The 19,203-nt window shown below is 44.4% G+C and overlaps 1 protein-coding gene across 2 annotated transcripts in view; it reads right to left on the bottom strand.

The window, feature by feature from the left end:
* LOC311129839 (wings apart-like protein homolog) overlaps nucleotides 1–18,439 on the bottom strand; it is a 51,441-nt gene extending 33,002 nt beyond the window's left edge. The window contains exons 1-6 of one of the 2 annotated variants that reach the window (XM_084162334.1): nucleotides 18,165–18,439; nucleotides 16,006–16,499; nucleotides 10,291–11,002; nucleotides 9,638–9,975; nucleotides 6,495–6,628; nucleotides 1,151–1,243 (exon numbers count right to left, since the gene is read on the bottom strand). In XM_084162334.1, the coding sequence (XP_084018460.1) occupies nucleotides 1,151–1,243; nucleotides 6,495–6,628; nucleotides 9,638–9,975; nucleotides 10,291–11,002; nucleotides 16,006–16,477 (1,749 nt within the window). In that variant the 5' untranslated portion in view covers nucleotides 16,478–16,499; nucleotides 18,165–18,439. Of the gene's footprint in view, nucleotides 1–1,150; nucleotides 1,244–6,494; nucleotides 6,629–9,613; nucleotides 9,976–10,290; nucleotides 11,003–16,005; nucleotides 16,500–18,164 lie in introns of both variants that reach the window. The other variant, XM_084162333.1, reaches the window with a different exon arrangement.
* Between the last annotated feature and the right edge of the window lie 764 nt (nucleotides 18,440–19,203).

Raw genomic sequence — 19,203 nt, 5'->3', positions numbered from 1 at the left:
GGGCCGAAGTAGAGAGTGGGTCAGAGGGAGACAAGCAGAACCACACAGCCACCTGCTCTCAGCTCAGTACACGGCCCTGCTGATTCATGCTGTTGAACACCAGCCAACGGCCTCCTGCCCCTTACATAAGGCCAGATAAGGCCCAGTAAAAACACTCTCTCAGTTTCACAGCACACACAGGCTCTGAGTCTCTTCTAGCAGTCCGAGGGAGGGCAAGGGATGAGGGACTTATAGGGCGCTGTAATACATGGCTAACATTATCGGTAAGACGCAGGAGCGTTCAGAGCCGTACTAACATTATCACTAAGACGCAGGAGCGTTCAGAGCCATACTAACATTATCACTAAGACGCAGGAGCGTTCAGAGCCGTACTAACATTATCACTAAGACGCAGGAGTGTTCAGAGCCGTACTAACATTATCACTAAGACGCAGGAGCGTTCAGAGCCGTACTAACATTATCACTAAGACGCAGGAGCGTTCAGAGCCGTACTAACATTATCACTAAGACGCAGGAGCGTTCAGAGCCATACTAAGATTATCACTAAGACGGAGGAGCGTTCAGAGCCGTACTAACATTATCACTAAGACGCAGGAGCATTCAGAGCTGTGATGCATTTTTTAAAAGGCTAATGAATTTCAAGAATGGCAAGGTGCCACACATGCATCTAATGACATTTGGAAAATGAATCAGACGCAGGGTTTATACCAAATGGCACCCTAGTGCACTATAAAAAGAGAATAGGCTGCCATTTGGAACACAACGTGGAGTAGAGTGGCCATAATGGGGTAAACCACAGTGAAGAGACCAATCGGAGCATCCTTGGTGGTGGAGGGAGGGTGTGAGTGAGGATGGAAAGGGAGTTTCTTAAGGAAGTTAGGGCTCGAGGGTATGGAAAATTGCATTAGAGTTTACACTGTCCCGTTTGCATGGGACTGAATCAGCCATGTTGCTTGAGCAGAGAGAGAGTGAGAGCCATTGCCTACCTACAGAATGAGAACAGTTTGTGGTGCAGCTTTCACCAGCTGCAGAAATCTCACACCTCTAGCTAGCTGGGTAGGCAGGCTGATCGGAGAGCCAGGGCTAGTATTTGGGTGGGGGGTGGTGGGTGACACCCATAACTAGGGTGGTGATTTCGGGGGTTACTTACGGGTGCAGTGGTTGAACGGGGTACAGGTGGCGGCGGCAGCTCCTCTGGCTCTCTGTTCCAGTGTCTGGCATTGTACACAGCTTTAGTGGGAGACTGCAGGGGGAACAGGAAAACATGAGGTAAGTCCATCAGGTTACTTCACATTCCATCACACAGTTCAGCCCTTCCTGCTAGAACAGTGTTACTTAGAACACGTCAAATGAGAATCATTGATCAACACACACGCCAACCAAACTGCAACAGTATACTGTGTTTAAAAACAACCAAGCCAATTCAAAGTGTAGTCAATTGCTCCGAATTCGAGGTGATTTCTGATACTGGGAATTCTCAGTGTCTTGGAAGATAAATCAAAGTAGGGCAGCGATTCCCAAACTTTGTTGGCCTGGGACCCCATTTTGATATCAACATTTGGTTAAGAGCGTTGTGCCAGTAACCGAAAGGTCGCTGGTTCTAATCCCCGAGCCGACTAGGTGAAAAATCTGTCGATGTGCCCTTGAGCAAGGCACTTAACCCTAATTGCTCCTGTAAGTCACTCTGGATAAGAGCATCTGCTAAAATGTAATAGCAATAGCAAACATTTCTTTGTGACCCCACCATGTAAATGTGGGGTTGACTTTATGATCTTCTGTGTAGAAAAGAACATAATTTATGTTCTTCTCCCCCCAGCCTGATTTAGTGCCTGGTCTTGTCCACCCAGTTCTAACGGCTTGTGGGTATAGTAGAGGGAAGCATTATGTATGTACGCGTTCCTGAGAGTCTTATCTTTCAGTGATGGGGTCATAAGATGTTGTAGCATAAACCGTTCAAAGGATAGAGCCACATTTGTAGGAAGACAACAGAAATCGCATTGAGCGGCTACCCGGTTCTATGAGCCATGGGCAACTTGTCTCTCGCGACCCCATTTTCAAATCAGGCAACCCCACATCGCAAGCCCTAGTTTGGGAAACCCTGTAGTAGAGTGAGACGATACAGAGAGTGGATTGGATAGAAGACATTGGCCTTTGTTGGTTCCTGTAACAAACAAGCCCCGGGGAGAGACGGGGAGAGAGAGAGAGAGAGACTAAATGAATGCCTATTAAACCACCAGAGGCAGCCAGGACTCCTCAAACAGCAGGACTGACTGAAGACAACAGCCAGCGCTGTGAACACACACACAGTGACACAAACCTTGGCTCCTCTCTGCTTAAAGGGAGCCTATTGGCTCAGCCTGTTGATGGGATATTAATAATGAATCAAAGAAAAAGAATACTAGCAAGAGCGAACAAACATTGTTGGCTCAGGACAGAGCACTGCAGGAAATAACGAACCAAGAGTACCTCAACTTTCATTTAGGCCCTCTAGTCTTCTTAACCATGATCCTAACCTAATCAAGTGGACACAGACAGGAAGATTCGACACCCACCCCCATGGGAGTGTGAGCTCTTGTGACGAAAGGCATTTTCTGTAAACATGGGCACTTATCTGTCATGCACACACACACACAAACATGAGAAGGTCAGACAGAAGGAAATGAATACCAAATACACTACTTGAGTTCCCCTTTCCAACACTGCCAAGTTAAGACATGTTTGCCCAAGGCCCTCTTCATAAATCTGAGACGAGTGCAAGTAGCCAAATCACACACAGAGACACACACACGAGACAGACACGCACACCGAGACACACACCAAGACAGACACACACACACACCGAGACACACACACACACCGACACACACACTGACACTAAGCAGAAGACTGAGGAGCTGTCAGTTCCAGCTGTAGGCGAGGTTCAACTAAACCACTCAACCAGCAATCAGCTGTTGTGGTCCAGGACCCCTCAAGACGGTAACAGCATCCCTGCTCTGGCCTTATGAGACACGGGCAATTCCATGATAACGGAAATATGCTGAAAATCAGATTTGTCACTTTAAAAATGTATACCAAACAAAAACCATTGAAATCAAAGTTTAAGAAACCATAGAACAAGGACTACTTTTAACAATTTCCACTTAATATTTTACAAAAACATTTACAGAAAGAACTGTGAAGATACAACGTTTTTATTTACTGTGTAAATTGTTCAAAGTAGTCTTTGTGCATATAGTTGTATGCTTTGTTAAACTTTGAAATTACTCGTTTTTGGTTAGCACACATTTAAGTGAAAAATTGGTCCCAGCTTACAGTAACTCCATTATCATGGAATTGCCCACATGGAAACATACTTTTATGACTCACATCTACACCGTCACACACGCGAAAATGCCATTAAATCTCAAATGAGCCTCAGATTTAAATGCCCAAACAAAGCTGTGAAAGAAAACAGGGAAGTGTTTTCCATGAATTAAAACCCACTTCACGGTCCTGCCAGCCATCAGCCAACCCAACCCTGTAAACCAGTTCTGTTCCAAGACAGACAATCACAGAACGTGTGGAAACAGACAGAGGGTATTACTATGGATGAATCCCACATGGCAACCTACCTTTGACCAGGGCCCCTAGTATACTTCATATATAGGGAATAGGGTGCCATTTGTAATGTTCACAATAACACCAGCAGGGTATCTGATGAGATGTTTACCCCTTTCTCTACCGTATAAAGTCTTCTACACCACGCTGTCGGTGAGCCGCTGGAGTCATTAAGCCAGAGTGAGAATGATTATGAAGAGGCGTGGGGAGGGGAATGCGGGGCCTTTAAACACCTGTGCATCTCTACCGAGGAGAGAATTGGGCTTGACACTATAAATAACCTGTGGCTCATTCTTAGGGTTCTCTGCAGGATATTTTAACAAGGTGATATGCCGAGTATGGCGTAACTGCCATTTCCTGCAATCTAGAGAAAATGGAGGTTCCATTCTTTGGGGAGAACCCTGATTCTAATTTATTTTTAACCGTCTGAAATGAGTCATTACCAACCGTCATAAACGCCCACGATGTTAAACCCGCGTGGGGAGAATGTCTCTCAAGGCAGGTAAAAAAATGCTCAGTCTTCCTGCAATCCAACGCTGCTGCTTTAAGCAGGCCGGACTCATTTATCCACTGCACCGCCACCCGCCCAACCAACACGCATACTGTTACCGACTCCTGGCCTGCCAAATCATTTATCGCTTACACTCTCGGCTCAATCAGAGCACACAAGCTCTCGGGTTCAACTGTTGCGCGTGAAAAATGCCCAACACCCATCTTGGCCCAAACATTGGAGCTCAAACCCAATCCAAGAGAAAGCAGGAGCCATAGGTCTCTCCTTAGGCAACAGACACATAAACAAACAATAGGAAGAGATGTTGGTTCAGCAGAACAGGACACAATAACAGATCGAAGACAGGAGGAGGAATCCTAGAAGAATCTATAAAGCAATAATAGGAAGACTTTTAGGAGAGATATGGGCCAAATCACTGCCTGAGGACAACCACCAGGGAGAGAAAGAGAGAGAAAAAAAGGTTAGCTGGAGGACAGAGTAAGGAAGATGGACTGACACAGAGAGAGAAGAGTGTGGGCGAAGTGAGAGAGAGAGTCGGTAGATGTATCATATATCCATGATTAATGTAGGAGAGCCAGCCAGGCTCTGAGTCTAGGGGTGTACTGTGAACAGAGGGGAGCAAAGGGCCTTGGCCTGTCCACAGGCTGCAGACATAACACTCACCAGCCTGACAGAGAGCAAGAGAGAGCTACTCAATAAACACAACACACTCGCTGTTCAGCCACGTCCACTCGTCCAGACTAGAGCAGAGCTAGCTGCCCATATACAGACCTGACATGAATTAGTCAGAGACGACATGATAATGATGGTGGCGATTAAATCAACCTCTAACATCTGACAGCCGACATCAACAGATTGGCAACTCCACGGTAACAGAATTATGAGGAGACTCAGATTATTCGCTTTAATATGTATGCCAAACAAAAAACAATGATTGCAAAGTTAAACAAACCAAACTATGTACAAGGCCGACTGAAAATTTGACAAAAACACATTTCCTTTCAGAACAGTGCAGATGCGAAGTTTGGTAACAGAATGACGGCACAACCAGCACAAACTGTTATTCTGTTACCAATCTTCGCATCTGCACTGTTCTTAAAGGAAATGTGTTTTTGTAAGATTGTCAGTGGAAATTGTTAGAAGTCATCCTTTACAATTATTGATTGTTGTTTGGCATACATTTAAAGTGACAAATACAGAGGCCCAGAACATACATACACAAATAATGCATCAAGCACAACTGGTTATGGAGAATGAATAATAGAATGAAAAAGATGGAATTGTAGGTATTATTATGGAAAACAGCAGCATTTCTTCTGCAATTTGTAAGCAAACTGCATGAGAAGAAGATATATTGTTATGCATCCAATTCAAATTGGTTTCTGTAAGGGTTAGTTACAGGCTGTGCCCCAAATAGCACTCTAATACCGACATAGTGCACTACGGGGCCCTGGTCAACAGTAGCGCACTATATAAGGAATAGTGTGCAATTCGGGACTAGTCCATGTAAGTTGCATGCGCCAGAGTGCCACTTCACTACCCCTACAGTTGGGCCAGTCGCAATAGAAATCGCTGCCTTTTGACGACTCATGAATACCCCGATCCTTTTGGAGGGCTATTGTTTTTTTTTAATGAGTTCAGCGCTTTTAATAATGTTACCTGCATGGAGTACATTACAGGGCTATGGATGAGGAATCTCTGAGCAGAAAACACCTCCAAAGACTTGGAAGGCACCTTCGCACTCTACAGGTTTGTAGTACCCAAATGCAAAGACTGACTTATGAGAATACCCCTAAAATGTGCAAGTTGCCTTTACAAATGACTATATGAAACATTGTATGACCTATAACCTGTATTTAACAACCTCAACATATATAACGTGTCTGATTTTCTCACAATAAGATTTCACATCCCATTCTAAGCAGGGCCTTGCTCTTAAAGACCAATAACGGAGCACTTACAGATGAAGTCCATCTAAGCAATTGGAGATAGGGCATTACTGGTTCTCTGGATAAATAAAAAAAGAGAATGAGTGTTGCTGGGTATGCATCTCCAGTTCAATGAGTTCGCACCTATTGGAACCTAGGACCAGAGACCGTCAATGGCAGCTGTCATCCCTCCATCCACATACAAATAACAAGCCATTTTGGCATCTCTGCAGCACATACAGAGCGTAGTCTACTCATTCTCTGATGAACGTTCTGGGTCTAGTTCATTGGCCACCAAAACGGACTGAAACAGGGAGGGGACTACCTGACCTTGTCCAATGAAAAGCGCTCTTTTCTGTTTTCCGTTGCAAAACGTTTCGCTGAGATGTGCCGCTGTGGCCTGATGAACACGATCCTGGACTTGAGTGCAGGGAGAGTTGCCATAGAACACTTCTTACCTTTTTGGGGCCACTGAAGATCTTCCTATTGGTCTCCCTGCTCTCCTTGGACTTCTCCACCTGTTTTGCCTGAGGTCTCCTGGGCATCTCTAGGCCCACAGAGGCAGAGTTGTCCTCTGGGAAGTCCATCACATCTACAGGGGACATGCCAAAGTAAGACGTGTGTTAGATTAGGACAGGAACATCACTGTTCATTACCAAGTCCATAGAATTAAATATAGAATCCTATCGTGAATTATAAGATCTCTGTGACCAAGTCATTATTAGCCTAAATGATTTGAGTATAATAGATTTACATTTTAGTCATTTAGCAGACAGACACTCTTATACAGAGCGACTTACAGGGGTAATTAGGGTTAACCCTCAAGAGTTGATATTCGCGCCCCGCAGAAATCTAATTAGCATCATAACAAATCAATCCTTCAGTTTAAGCTAGAGACATGTTTTATTTTTTAGAGGGGCTGCGTCTCAATCCACTGCACTCGCCCTGAAGTCGGTACAGATGATTTGCGAACTGTCTGTAGCGTCCGAACAGTTTGGGCTACACACTAATATGACCCCTCTATGGAAAGGCGAGTCTCGCATGAACACATACATGTCGGTTGTTTTGCTCTAGGATGCCCACAAGCCTCTCAAGACTAGTATAAAGGTAGCTGGGTACCAGTTTAAAAAATGAATGGAAGTATATATGGAGATAGTTTAGTGCCTAAAATAAGGGGTTAAAAAATATATATATCCCTCAGATATAGGACAGACACTTCAGAACGAACTTCCTTATGGGTTTTTTTGTGACTGTTTATCCATGTATGAAGCTGTTATTCAATGTGTTTCTATGGGCTAATAGCAGTAAGGCTAAATTCAATGTTTCATCAAATAACTTTTCTATATATATATATATATATATATATATATATATATATATATATATATATATATACACACACATATATATATATATATATATACATACTTTTATAATTACAGGGGTCCTAAAATTTCAAATCAAATAGCTAAATGATCATTGGTATGACCTTCTTAAAACAATTTCATGTTGGCTTAGTAGAAACCCATATGTTAGCTTAAGCTGGGTGTACATGACATGATTTTGCCCACGATTTATACTGAACAAAAAACTATAAAACGCAACATGCACCAATTTCAAAGATTTTACTGGAAATCAGTCAATTGAAAAAAATGTATTAGGCCCTAATCAATGGATTTCACAACTGGTAATACAGATATGCATCTGTTGGTCATAAATACCTTCAAACAAGGTAGGGGCGTGGATCAGAAAACCAGTCAGTATCTGGAGTGACCACCATTTGCCACATGCAGCGCGAGATAACTCCATCGCATAGAGTTGATCAGACTGTTGATTGTGGCCTGTGCAATGTTGTCCCACTCCTCTTCAATGGCTGTGCCAAGTTGCTGGACATTGGAGGGAACTGGAACACGCTGCTGTACACGTCGATCCAGAGCATTCCAAACATGATCAATGGGTGACGTCTGGTGAGTATGCAGGCCATGGAAGAACTGGGACATTTTCAGCGTCCAGAAATTGTGTACAGATCCTTGCGACATGGGGCCGTGCATTTTCATGCTGAAACATGAGGTGATGGTGGCAGATGAATGGCATGACAATGGGCCTCAGGATCTCGTCACTGTATCTCTGTGCATTCAAATTGCCATTGATAAAATGCAATTGCGTTCGTTGTCTGTAGCTTATGCCTGCCCATACCATAACCCCACCATGGGACAGTCTGTTCACGTTGACATCAGCAAACCGCTCGCCCACACGACACCATACATGTGGGTCTGCGGTTGTGAAGCCGGTTGGACATACTGCTAAATTCTCTAAAACGACGTTGGAGGCGGCTTATGGTAAATACATTTACATTAAATTATCTGGCAGCAGCTCTGGTGGACATTCCTGCAGTCAGCATGCCAATTGCACGCTCCCTCAAAACATGAAACATCTGTGGCATTGTGTTGTGACAAAACTGCAAATTTTAGAGTGGCCTTTTGTCACCTTACACAAGGTGCACCTGTGTAATGATCATGCTGTTTAATCAGCTTCTTGATATGCCACACCTGTCAGGGGAATGGATTATCTTGGCAAAGGAGAAGGGATGTAAACAGATTTGTGCACAACATTTGAGAGAAATAAGCTTTTTGTGCTTATGGAACATTTCTGGGATCTTTTATTTCAGCTCATGAAACATGGGACCAACACTTATTGCGTTTATATTTTTGTTCAGTGTAGCTGTCCCAGACAAGTTTTTGAGATCGGAGACAAAATCCCCATGTCGTTGCCTACTCGGGGCACGCAGCCATCACCGACGCTCGTTTAATGTGAGCGGGTCAGAGACGAAATCTGAGGGCTACCGATCTAGTCTTTGAGCAGTCCCAGACGTCCCAATATTTTCAAACATGTTTGATTTTATCAGCACAAAATCTGCCATGCTCTTGTAGTGTGAGATGTGCAACGACAAGTTTTGAGAACGGTGATCCGCAATAGCCAATGAGAGCTCACCAGAGAAGAAGCCAGTGAGATGATAACGTTGTATCGCATCATCCAGAATGTGTAGACTCAAGCTGGAGCGATGACTACTACTAGTATGCGTTTGTACTAACCAAAGCCAAAGTGTCAAATCGTTACAGCTCTGGAATGCACGAGCAATGTTATTCAATTCGAAATGTTTGCTAGATATTTCAACTCTATATGGCAAGCGTGAATGTCAGACTGAACGCTTATGAGGATACTTTGCTGCACAGCTCGTAGATTGGTTAAATCTAATCACTTTGTTTTTCGCGAGACAGCGTGGTATCGAGATTCCTCACAAACAAGTGAAGAATCTTGTAGTGTGTGACCCCGGTCTGTGCCACGTCGTTTAGTGGGCACCTCTACGTTGGCAAGACAACTACAGGAAAGACGGTCGTTTAATGTGAGAGGCTCAGCGATGTTAGGATTTTGAAAGTCGTGTAGTGTACACCCGGCTTTAGTAGAAGTGTGTATATAGAGATCTCCATGTTCTTGAAATTCACCTTGCCTGAGTCTGCCCTGTACTGATGCTGGTCTGAGTGTGTGTGTGTGTGTGTGTGTGTGTTGTAGTACTGACCTCGACTGAGGCCCTGTGCCTGACCTGTGTGGCTGCTAGTCTGACTGTCCAGCTCCTCGCTGCCGGACAGGGGGCTGTCCACCCTCATCTCCATGGAAGCAGCGGAGGCTGCATAAGCTGTGGCTGCAGCCTTGGCAGCCCTCTTAGCCTTCCTCCTCTCTTTGGCCTGGGAGCCCTCGTCTTCGTCGCTGTCGCTCATATCGTCGAAGCCAAAATACTTGATCTTGTAGTTGGAGCTGCCGGATGCCACAGGGTCGGAACTGCCCTCCTCCTGGGTGGCACCACGGCCCGCCTCGTTTTCCTCGAAGCCAAAGAAATCCAACTTGGTGTCTTTCTTGGTCTTGCTCTGAGTGGGTCTGAACCTGGTAGAGAGAAACAGAGAGAGAGAGAGAGAGAGAGAAGTTAGAACAACCTACACTCCAATGGCTTTTGAGCAGGTGCGAGATATTCAAGGATGCGTGTTCATCAGCAAAATAGAAGAATCCAAAACACATTTGAGAGCATAGCCTATACTGCAGCGTGTAGATTATTATCCTTGTCTGATCAACAGAGGGAGAGAAACATACCTCATTGTTATGACTGTCAGTGAAGGGAGCAGAAATAGCCCAAACATCATCATAATCTAACAACAACAGTGATTATCCCAGTATAGCGGTAGGTAGGTAGCAGTAGGTCACCTGGTGGGTTTGGCTGGTGCTGGTTCAGTCTTCTTCTGCAGACGGCCAGCCTCTCCCAAGTCTGTCAGGGGGGTAGCCACAGCGGCAGCGGGGGTGTATTCCTCCATGACCCTGTCCTGAATGGTGACGTTACACACCGACAGGCAGGACGGGTGAAGCACCGTGAAGTCTCTCGTCCGCCCGCGGCCCGCCGGCTTGCTGCTGTTCTCTGTATTGTTGGTCTTGAGTGGGCCAGATCCGGGCCCACTACTGAAGGCTGTGCTGGTACTAGTGGTGCTGTCAGAGTCCCCGGCCTGCTTGCCTTTGTTGGGCCGGCGGTAGGTCCGGCAGTGGGTGCTGACCCTGAGGAGAGACTGGGAGTAGTCCTGGGACTCGGAGGGCTCGATGGGGACCTCGAAGTACCCCAGGCCCACATCGTAACTGGGAGTAGGCTCTGGGGATGTCTTGTCTTGCCTGGCCAGACCGAGACCATAGCCCCACTCGCCACTCCACATTGACGAGGGGGGGCTTCTGGGGGGCTCTGGGGTGGGAGAGGCGGGCCCCAGACCCATCACTGCGTCCCAGTTGTCGTAAGAGTCCTTGGCCTCGCTCTTTAGGGTGGTGGTCTGCGCGATAGGCTTCTTGTCACTTTCTGAGGCGTTGCAGTACCATGAATAGCTGTGTTTCTCCGCAGTCGCACCCTCACTGGACCAGCTCGGTTGTCTTGGCTTGGCTGGGGGAGGAAAGGCAGTGTATTAGCACCACATTTTAAAAGGTGCAATATGCCGAAATAGCGCCACCATTTCCTGGTTGCAAAAATTTGAATAGTTTGCCTAATTTCAGTTTGTGACAAAACAAGCACTCAGTGTAGAGAATCATTGTACCATCTAAACCACTGTGAAATATATTTTAAATAACAACAAATATTATATTTTCAGCTGTTTGAAGCTGGTGTACAAAAACGAAAGTAAAAGACGCAAAAACTAAACTTAACAGGAAGAATAGAAATAGCACACAGTGCATTCGGATAGTATTTAGATCCCTTGACTTTTTCCACATTTTGATGTTACAGCCTTATTCTAAAATTGATTAAATTGATTTTTTTTGTCTCAACCTACACACAATACTCCATAATGAGAAAGCAAAAACAGGTTTATAGAAATGTCTGCAAATGTATTAAAAATTAAAAACTGAAATACCTTATTTACGTAAGTATTCAGACCCTTTACTCAGTACTTTGTTGAAGCACCTTTGGCCGCGATTACAGCCTCGCGTCTTCTTGGGTATGACGCTACAAGCATGGCACACCGTTATTTTGGGAGTTTCTCCCATTCTTCTCTGCAGATCCTCTCAAGCGCTGTCAGGTTGGATGGGGAGCGCCGCTGCACAGCTATTTTCACGTCGCTCCAGAGAAGTTTGATCTGGTTCAAGTCCGGGCTCTGGCTGGGCCACTCAAGGACATTCAAAGACTTGTCCCAAAGCCACTCCTACGTTGTCTTGGCTGTGTGCTTAGGGTCATTTCCTGTTGGAAGCTGAACCTTCGCCCCAGTCTGAGGTCCTGAGCACTCTGAAGCAGGTTTTCATCAAGGATCTCTGTACTTTGCTCCGTTCATCTTTCCCTCGATCCTGACTAGTCTCTGTCCCTGCCGGTGAAAAACATCCCCACAGCATGATGCTGCCACCACGCCTCACCGTAGGGATGGTGCCAGGTTTCCTCTAGACGTGACGCTTGGCATTCATCAGACCAGAGAATCTTGTTTCTCAGGGTTTGAGAGTCCTTTAGGTGCCTTTTGGCAAGCTCCAAGCGGGCTGCCATGTGCCTTTTGCTGAGGAGTGGCTTCCGTCTGGCCACACTACCATAAAGGCATGATTGGTGGAGAGCTGCAGAGATGGTTGTCCTTCTGGAAGGGTCTCCCATCTCCACAGAGGAACTCTGGAGCTCTGTCAGAGTGACCATCGGGTTCTTGGTCACCTCCCTGACCAAGGCCCTTCTCCACTGATTGCTCAGTTTGGCCCGGCGGCCAGTTCTAGGAAGAGTCTTGGTGGTTCCAAACTCCTTCCATTTAAGAATGATGGAGGCCGCTGTGTTCTTGAGGACCTTCAATGCTGCAGACATTTTTTGGTACCCTTCCCCAGATCTGTGCCTCGACACAATCCTGTCTCGGTGCTCTACGGACAATTCCTACGACCTCATGGCTTGGTTTTTGCTCTGACATGCACTGTCAACTGTGGGACCTTATATAGACAGGTGTGTGCCTTTCCAAATCATGTCCAATCGATTGAATTTAACACAGGTGGACTCCAATCAAGTTGTAGAAACATCTCAAGGATGATCAATGGAAACAGGACGCACCGGAGCTCAATTTCGAGTCTCATAGCAAAGGGTCTGAATAGTATCTGTTTTTTATTTCTAAAAACCTGTTTTCACATTGTCATTATGGGGTAGTGTGTAGATTGATGAGGAATCTTTTTTTTTTTTAATCCATTTTAGAATAAGGCTGTAACGTAACAAAATGTGGAACAAAGGGGTCTAAATACTTTCCGAATGCACTGTAGAATAGATCTACCGCTTAGACTTGCTTTCAATGAGAATGACAGATATATAACTCACATTTCTACGCGAATTTGGTTGAGTCGCCCAAAAGTTACATATTGCAGCTTTAAGTGTTAGGCAGTTACTGTCTCTGACAGAGATGTAGCATACAGCAGATGAACTAAAGCCACCTTGTTGCCTGCCACACTACAGCATGGGCGCCATTTTCACAGCGGAAGGTGGCAACAACCATGTATGAGAGAGTGTTAACTAAGTGCTAGGGCTGCAAGAGGACCAGCACACCCTGGTAAAACTGGCACAATGCTGAAAAAATGCTGAGTCAGAAAATGTCTCCAACTCTGTTGGTCTAAGTCACCACAACATCAGGAGACTGGGTTAGCCTACATGTGATGACAGAGTGTGGACATTGACAACACTGGCTCCTGTAATTATTTACTTTAAAAGCTGCTGGGTGGGACAGTAATTACTTGCTAAACAACTATACTGGCAGTTGAGTTCCAATAGGCTGCTACAAACCACTTGCATTCAGGCAAGCAGATTCTGGTATATACCCCTCCCTAAGGAATGTTTACGCTCGCTAGGTTATATGACTAAGGTAATAGTGCACAGAATGTACCTTAGGCCAGGGTTCCCCAACTGGCGGCCAGCAGCTAAATCTGGTTGATGATCCATGCCTTAGGCAGTCTCCTCCCTAGGATAATTTTTGACAACTCCCAATCTCATCCTTCCAAGGCTCGAAATCCCAAAATCAGTCGCATAAGATAGACGCTTCATCACTGACAAGAGCTATGACACCTCAGTCCAAAACGTCCATGGAATTCAAAGCTATTCAACCAAGGGAATTAAAGAGATTCTCCTGTACTTTTGTATACTTTTTAGCCAGTAGTTCTGAAAGTAGCACTCACAAGCCAAAAGTGGTCCTCGAAAATTGCATACTACGTCACATATGTGCAGATATGTGCACCACATGCAAACAACATTAAAAAGCTGTCTCACAAAAAAAAATCCTGAAAGTTAGATGTAGTTTCACGAGCCAATGCTAACTAGTGTTAGCACAATTAATTCCAGTCATTGCACTAATGCTAGTTAGCAATTGCGCTAGCACTAGTTAGCAACTTCCTTCAAACCGAAAGCAGTGACATAAATAATGGTATCCACGAGTTCATCTGACTCTGGGGAAGTAGATAAATGGCATCAATGCCAAAATCCCAAGTACCCCTTTAACTGAGCTCTAAGTACCCCTTCAACTGAGCTCAGCATATCAATGAGAAAGATCATATCACAAGAGAGATAGTAGGCCTACATCCTATCTCTCTACATTTTACTTCAAAATAACTTGGGTTTTGTCATTAATTCATGGTGTTGTGGTTTTTGCTGAGAATGCCAAGACAGTTGAAGAACAGGTTTTGTATTACACTTCCCCCTGTTTAAAAATTTTTTTTTTATGGGAATGTTCCATTATTTTCAAATCCTTTGCACTTGAGAAATCATCTGACTGAGAAAATGCCTGATTAGATTTCAATCAGAGCCGTAACAGGCCTGGTTTATTATGCAGTCTGTACTTTGGAGGGATTTTGAGACAACCCTCTCCCTGTCTGGGCACACTCTGAACGCAAAGACGATCACACCATCATCGCTAACACTGAGCACCTTGGAGTTCAAACGATTTTTTAGGTCCAAATAAGCTTTTCAATAATTAGCCACATTAAAAAGGGCCGGTAGGAATGCTTTGCTTGACGAATCCTTAAACGAGGCTCAATAAGTATTACCATCAGTCTGGCTCTGAAAAGTTTCCTTTAATCCCTGATCTGCTCATATTGATTTCTCCTCCAGCCAAACAAGTACAGAGAGTTTCTACGGGTGGACAAGTGAACACTGGGCTTTGGAGGATATCCTGGGTTTGTGTAGGAATGTGGCAGTGCTGTTGCTTAATGTGCCAATGACTACTACTTTCAATTCAGTTTTCATAGACTGACAGTTAGGAAAATATTGACTCATGTGACTAACACCAACTAGAATGACAAAGGATTTGCATGTGGCTATTGTTCCATACCTGAGCCTGCAACTTCAATACCTACAGAAATGTGTCAAACAAACCCATTCTCTAAGTGTCTAAAAGACAACAACTTCCAGTGCCACTGATTTGAATGACAGAGTCACAGAGGGCATACAGCCATATAGAGGGGTGTAAAATGATGTGATACTGTTTTTGCGGTGGACAAGGGCACACACCAGCAGGCAGCATTGCATTGAAACGGGCCCATAACTAGAGCAATAAGTTGCTGCCTCCGGCAGTAAATAACATTCAGCGTGTCTGCTTAGCAATGCGGAATACAATCAGAACCACCTGCCATAGAGGAGATGGCCTCCTAAAACGAGGCTGCACCCGTCAAGTGGACCGGTTTCATATTAGAGAAGCGCATCAACATAATGCAGACTGTAAATTCTGATGGGTTTGCATCTCCCCAGCGAGTGCTTTGGGTGTAATCCACAAGAGCCACCTGCTAGGCTGACAGTTGGTGCCCATTATTCCATTCCAGAGGGTGAGCTAAACTCACTCCTGGCAGCCTGTTGAAACCCGCTCCAAAGACACACTGCCAGATTAGATGTTTTTCTGTTCCAAGATTTGGGCTACACAAAGTTTTCCAAAGTCAAAAGCTTACAACGATGTTTGCAAAGTGGTAAATTGCTGATCAATTGAAATGACTACTCATCTGAATCATAAGGTCAGCTAACAATCTGCTGTCTAAATCAGATTGGTGGATGACATCATATGGTCTGAAATTAACACGCCTAATTGCAAGTGCATCCTAATTTAATAATTTAGCATTTCCTTTTGTAAGCTCACTATCATACCTAATTTATTATTTCCTACTCAGCTTTTACTATATTGGATTACTATATTGGATCACTAAGGACCATCAAAATATGTGGTACCTTAAAAATCAATTTGCTTGAAATCAATTACAGGAAATAACTGTTTCAATAATTATAACTGAAGTTGGCTGACATGGCACACGACATTTGATCTTAACAAATGAGTCCACCACATTGCAAGACAGAGGGAAATCAATAGATCACTTCAACCTTACACCCCCTGGAAGCAAAGGTCTTCTGGCCCAAGATTAGATCCTACAATGGATTAGTAGTAGTCCTACTTTGCAACATGAGGCTCCTCCTACCTGTTGTAGTGGTGGTGTTGAAGAACCTGGCTGTGTCCTCTGTGACCCTCAATTGGCTTCTGTCACTCCCCATGCTAGAGGTAGTTCTACTGGGAACAAGGCTGCTCTGCTGGCTGCTCCTCGACTCCAGGCAGAAGCCTGGCCTCCCTGCCTGAGGCGGCTCTGCTGCTGCCGGCTTGGCTGGGGAGGCCTTGGCCTGTGGGAAGCGAGAGGTGACCGTCTTGGACTCCTCATCGCTGTCAAAGCCAAAGGGGTCCTCAGAGCTCTCGTCAGAGAGTTTGGGCCTCTTGGGCTGCTCTGCCACCTCACTCTTCAGGCCCGGGCGCTTGGAGCTCACCTTGGCCTTGTATGTCGTCTCGCCCCATTTGGTGCTGAGCGTGGCTCTCTTGTTGGACAGGACCTCATCAAACTTGGATGATGATGATCCATCGCCGCTCTTACGGCTGTAGGTTTTACCAAATCTGGATGTCATTGTGGCATCTGTTTCATATTCTCTGTGACGGATACAAAATATAAAATGCATTAGTTGCTGTCATCAAAGGCCATTTCTCATCAACGCAATCACAATATTGTGGTTGAAGTTTACTTTTACTGTAATGTTTTGATTTTTGATGTAATAAATCTGCATTATTGGCGATTCAGTTCATCAGCACCCAAATGTTATTAGGAAGTTGTCATTTCACCACTACGTTATTGTAATGTTAGTGCAGTGTGGTTCCCAAACTTGGGGTCAGGACCCCAAGCAGCATACTACCCTGCATCCCACTGATGTCTTGCCTCTGAAGCTAAGCAGGGTTGGTCCTGGTCGGTCCCTGGATGGGAGACCAGATGCTGCTGGAAGTGGTGTTGGAGGGCCAGTAGGAAGCACTCTTTCCTCTGGTCTAAAACAAATATCCCAATGCCCCAGGGCAGTGATTGGGGACATTGCCCTGTGTAGGGTGCCCTCTTTCGGATGGTACATTAAACGGGTGTCCTGACTCTCTGTGGTCACTATAGAGCCCATGGCACTTATGGTAAGAGTTGAGGTGTTAACCCCAGTGTCCTGGCTAAATTCCCAATCTAGCCACTTAATCGTCCCCAGCTTCCAATTGTCTCATTCATCTTCAAATGGGTATAGAATACAACCTATTAGTGTCAACTAAGGACCCCTTACACTATTAGAATGCGCTTTCATGTCATTATTGTGTTGAGACACCCTGCGGGACCTAAAATTGTGTGAATATAAACACACAGCTTTCAATAGGGAATCAAATGTTTCCAAGTGAGGTCCCCTGCATTTTCTAGTTTAAATGTGTAGTTGTGTGCAGTAAAAGTTTCGGAACCCTTGCGTTAGTCTTATCTTTATTATCAGGTTAGGGTTCACATACTATTCGGAACTAGGAAACTCGGAAATGTCCGACTAGCTGATTCGTTGAACACGGGACGTGTATAACTACAACTAGTTAGCCAGTCGGAATTTTCAGAGTTTCCTAGCTCCGATTAGCACTTTAACTTGCTCTGGATGTGGCTAACGCAATGTGTGTACAACTAGCTAGCGTTAGCAACAATACATCACAATTAGCTTAGCCACTATACCGTTAGCTAGTTAAATCAATCAGCTGACGTTATTGAATAAAATAAAAAATAGTTTATGTACTGCTGCTAGACACCCTAAGTTAACGTTAGCTAACTAGCCTCGATAATATCATGATATTGACCTAGGTAGCTACTAATTCAGTGTTGATAAACCAAAACAGACCCATATGGCTAGCTGGCTAGTTACGACGTTAGCTAGCTAACTAACTTAGCCACTAACGTCGTGTGACAGTGCGATGGCTAGGTACCGTTAGCTAAATAACGCCAACGCAAACAATTATCTGCAAGAAGTTGACCATGGTGTGCGTTGTTCATTAATATAATAATAGTTGGCTAACACGAACATAATAATTTAACCATCACATGAGCGTTGTAGCTAGAAAGTGAGTAAAAAACAATTTAGCTAGCTAGGTAAGTAACGAACTAGCTACTTAGCTAGTTAGCTATCTGGCTCAGGCTAGTATCAACAGATATTGACGAACATCCACTTTTCACATTGATTTGAAAGTTTAAAGTAGTTTGAAAATCACTGCATATTTCATCAAATGTAATAGAATACAAAACCATAAAACAGCCTCACTTACTTGGTGCGCGAAAAGACCGAACCACTCAACAACACTCCGAAGGCGTCCGCTTCCCGCAGCAGATTGGGCCTCCCTTACAATATAAACAGGGCTAAATTGCCTGTAGTAATGACAGATAGAGGACAGTCAACGACTGCACAAAGTCCCGTGTTTACTGTGTAACAAAGTTATTTTGATAATGTTGGTTTTACGTCTGATATATTCCTTTTTTGAAGCTATATCAAACTCAATTGTCTCCTCTTGTGTTGCACGGATGGCTTGCATTCGGGTTCCCCCTCCCTTTCGCTTCCAACCTCACTGTCACCAAGCCGCTAGTACAGTGTGATCCAATCCGGAAGCTATATCTTTGTATGTGACAGTGAATTAGCACTGCGAAGCAGTATTCTTCGTTGTGATTCGTTCAAAAGCCAACTAGACCCAAACACCTTCGCATTTCATTGGACTGTTGGTGAGCTGTGTCCTCTTTGGGGATGTCGAAGCCATTCATGTATTGCTCATTCAGTTGTCGAAGCTCCTGGAATGTAATAAATGTACAAACTGAAGGCAAATTGGGTGCTGAAATAAATAATAAATCAACCAATCAAATTGCATTTATATGACGCTTTTTACTAGGTGCTGGCCAATATCCCAAAGGAACAATTAGCCTACAGTGACAAGAAAAACAAAAGTTGAAGACCCTATCAATTGCCAAAATCGGCCCAAAATAAAGTGCATTCTATGCTGAATAAAAATATAAACGCAACATGCAACAATTTCATTGATTTTACTGAGTTGCAGTTCATATGAGGAAATCAGTCAATTGAAATAAATAAATTAGGCCCTAATCTATGGATTTCACATGACTGGATATACCTCTGTTGGTCACAGATACAGTGGGGAGAACAAGTATTTGATACACTGCCGATTTTGCAGGTTTTCCTACTTACAAAGCATGTAGAGGTCTGTAATTTTTTATCATAGGTACACTTCAACTGTGAGAGACGGAATCTAAAACAAAAATCCAGAAAATCACATTGTATGATTTTTAAGTAATTCATTT

The sequence above is a fragment of the Coregonus lavaretus genome, assembly GCF_964263955.1.
Source record: "Coregonus lavaretus genome assembly, chromosome: 1".
Classification (NCBI taxonomy): domain Eukaryota; kingdom Metazoa; phylum Chordata; class Actinopteri; order Salmoniformes; family Salmonidae; genus Coregonus; species Coregonus lavaretus.
The sequence above is the reverse complement of the archived record's forward strand: the minus strand, read 5'-3'. Positions and strand labels throughout refer to the sequence as shown.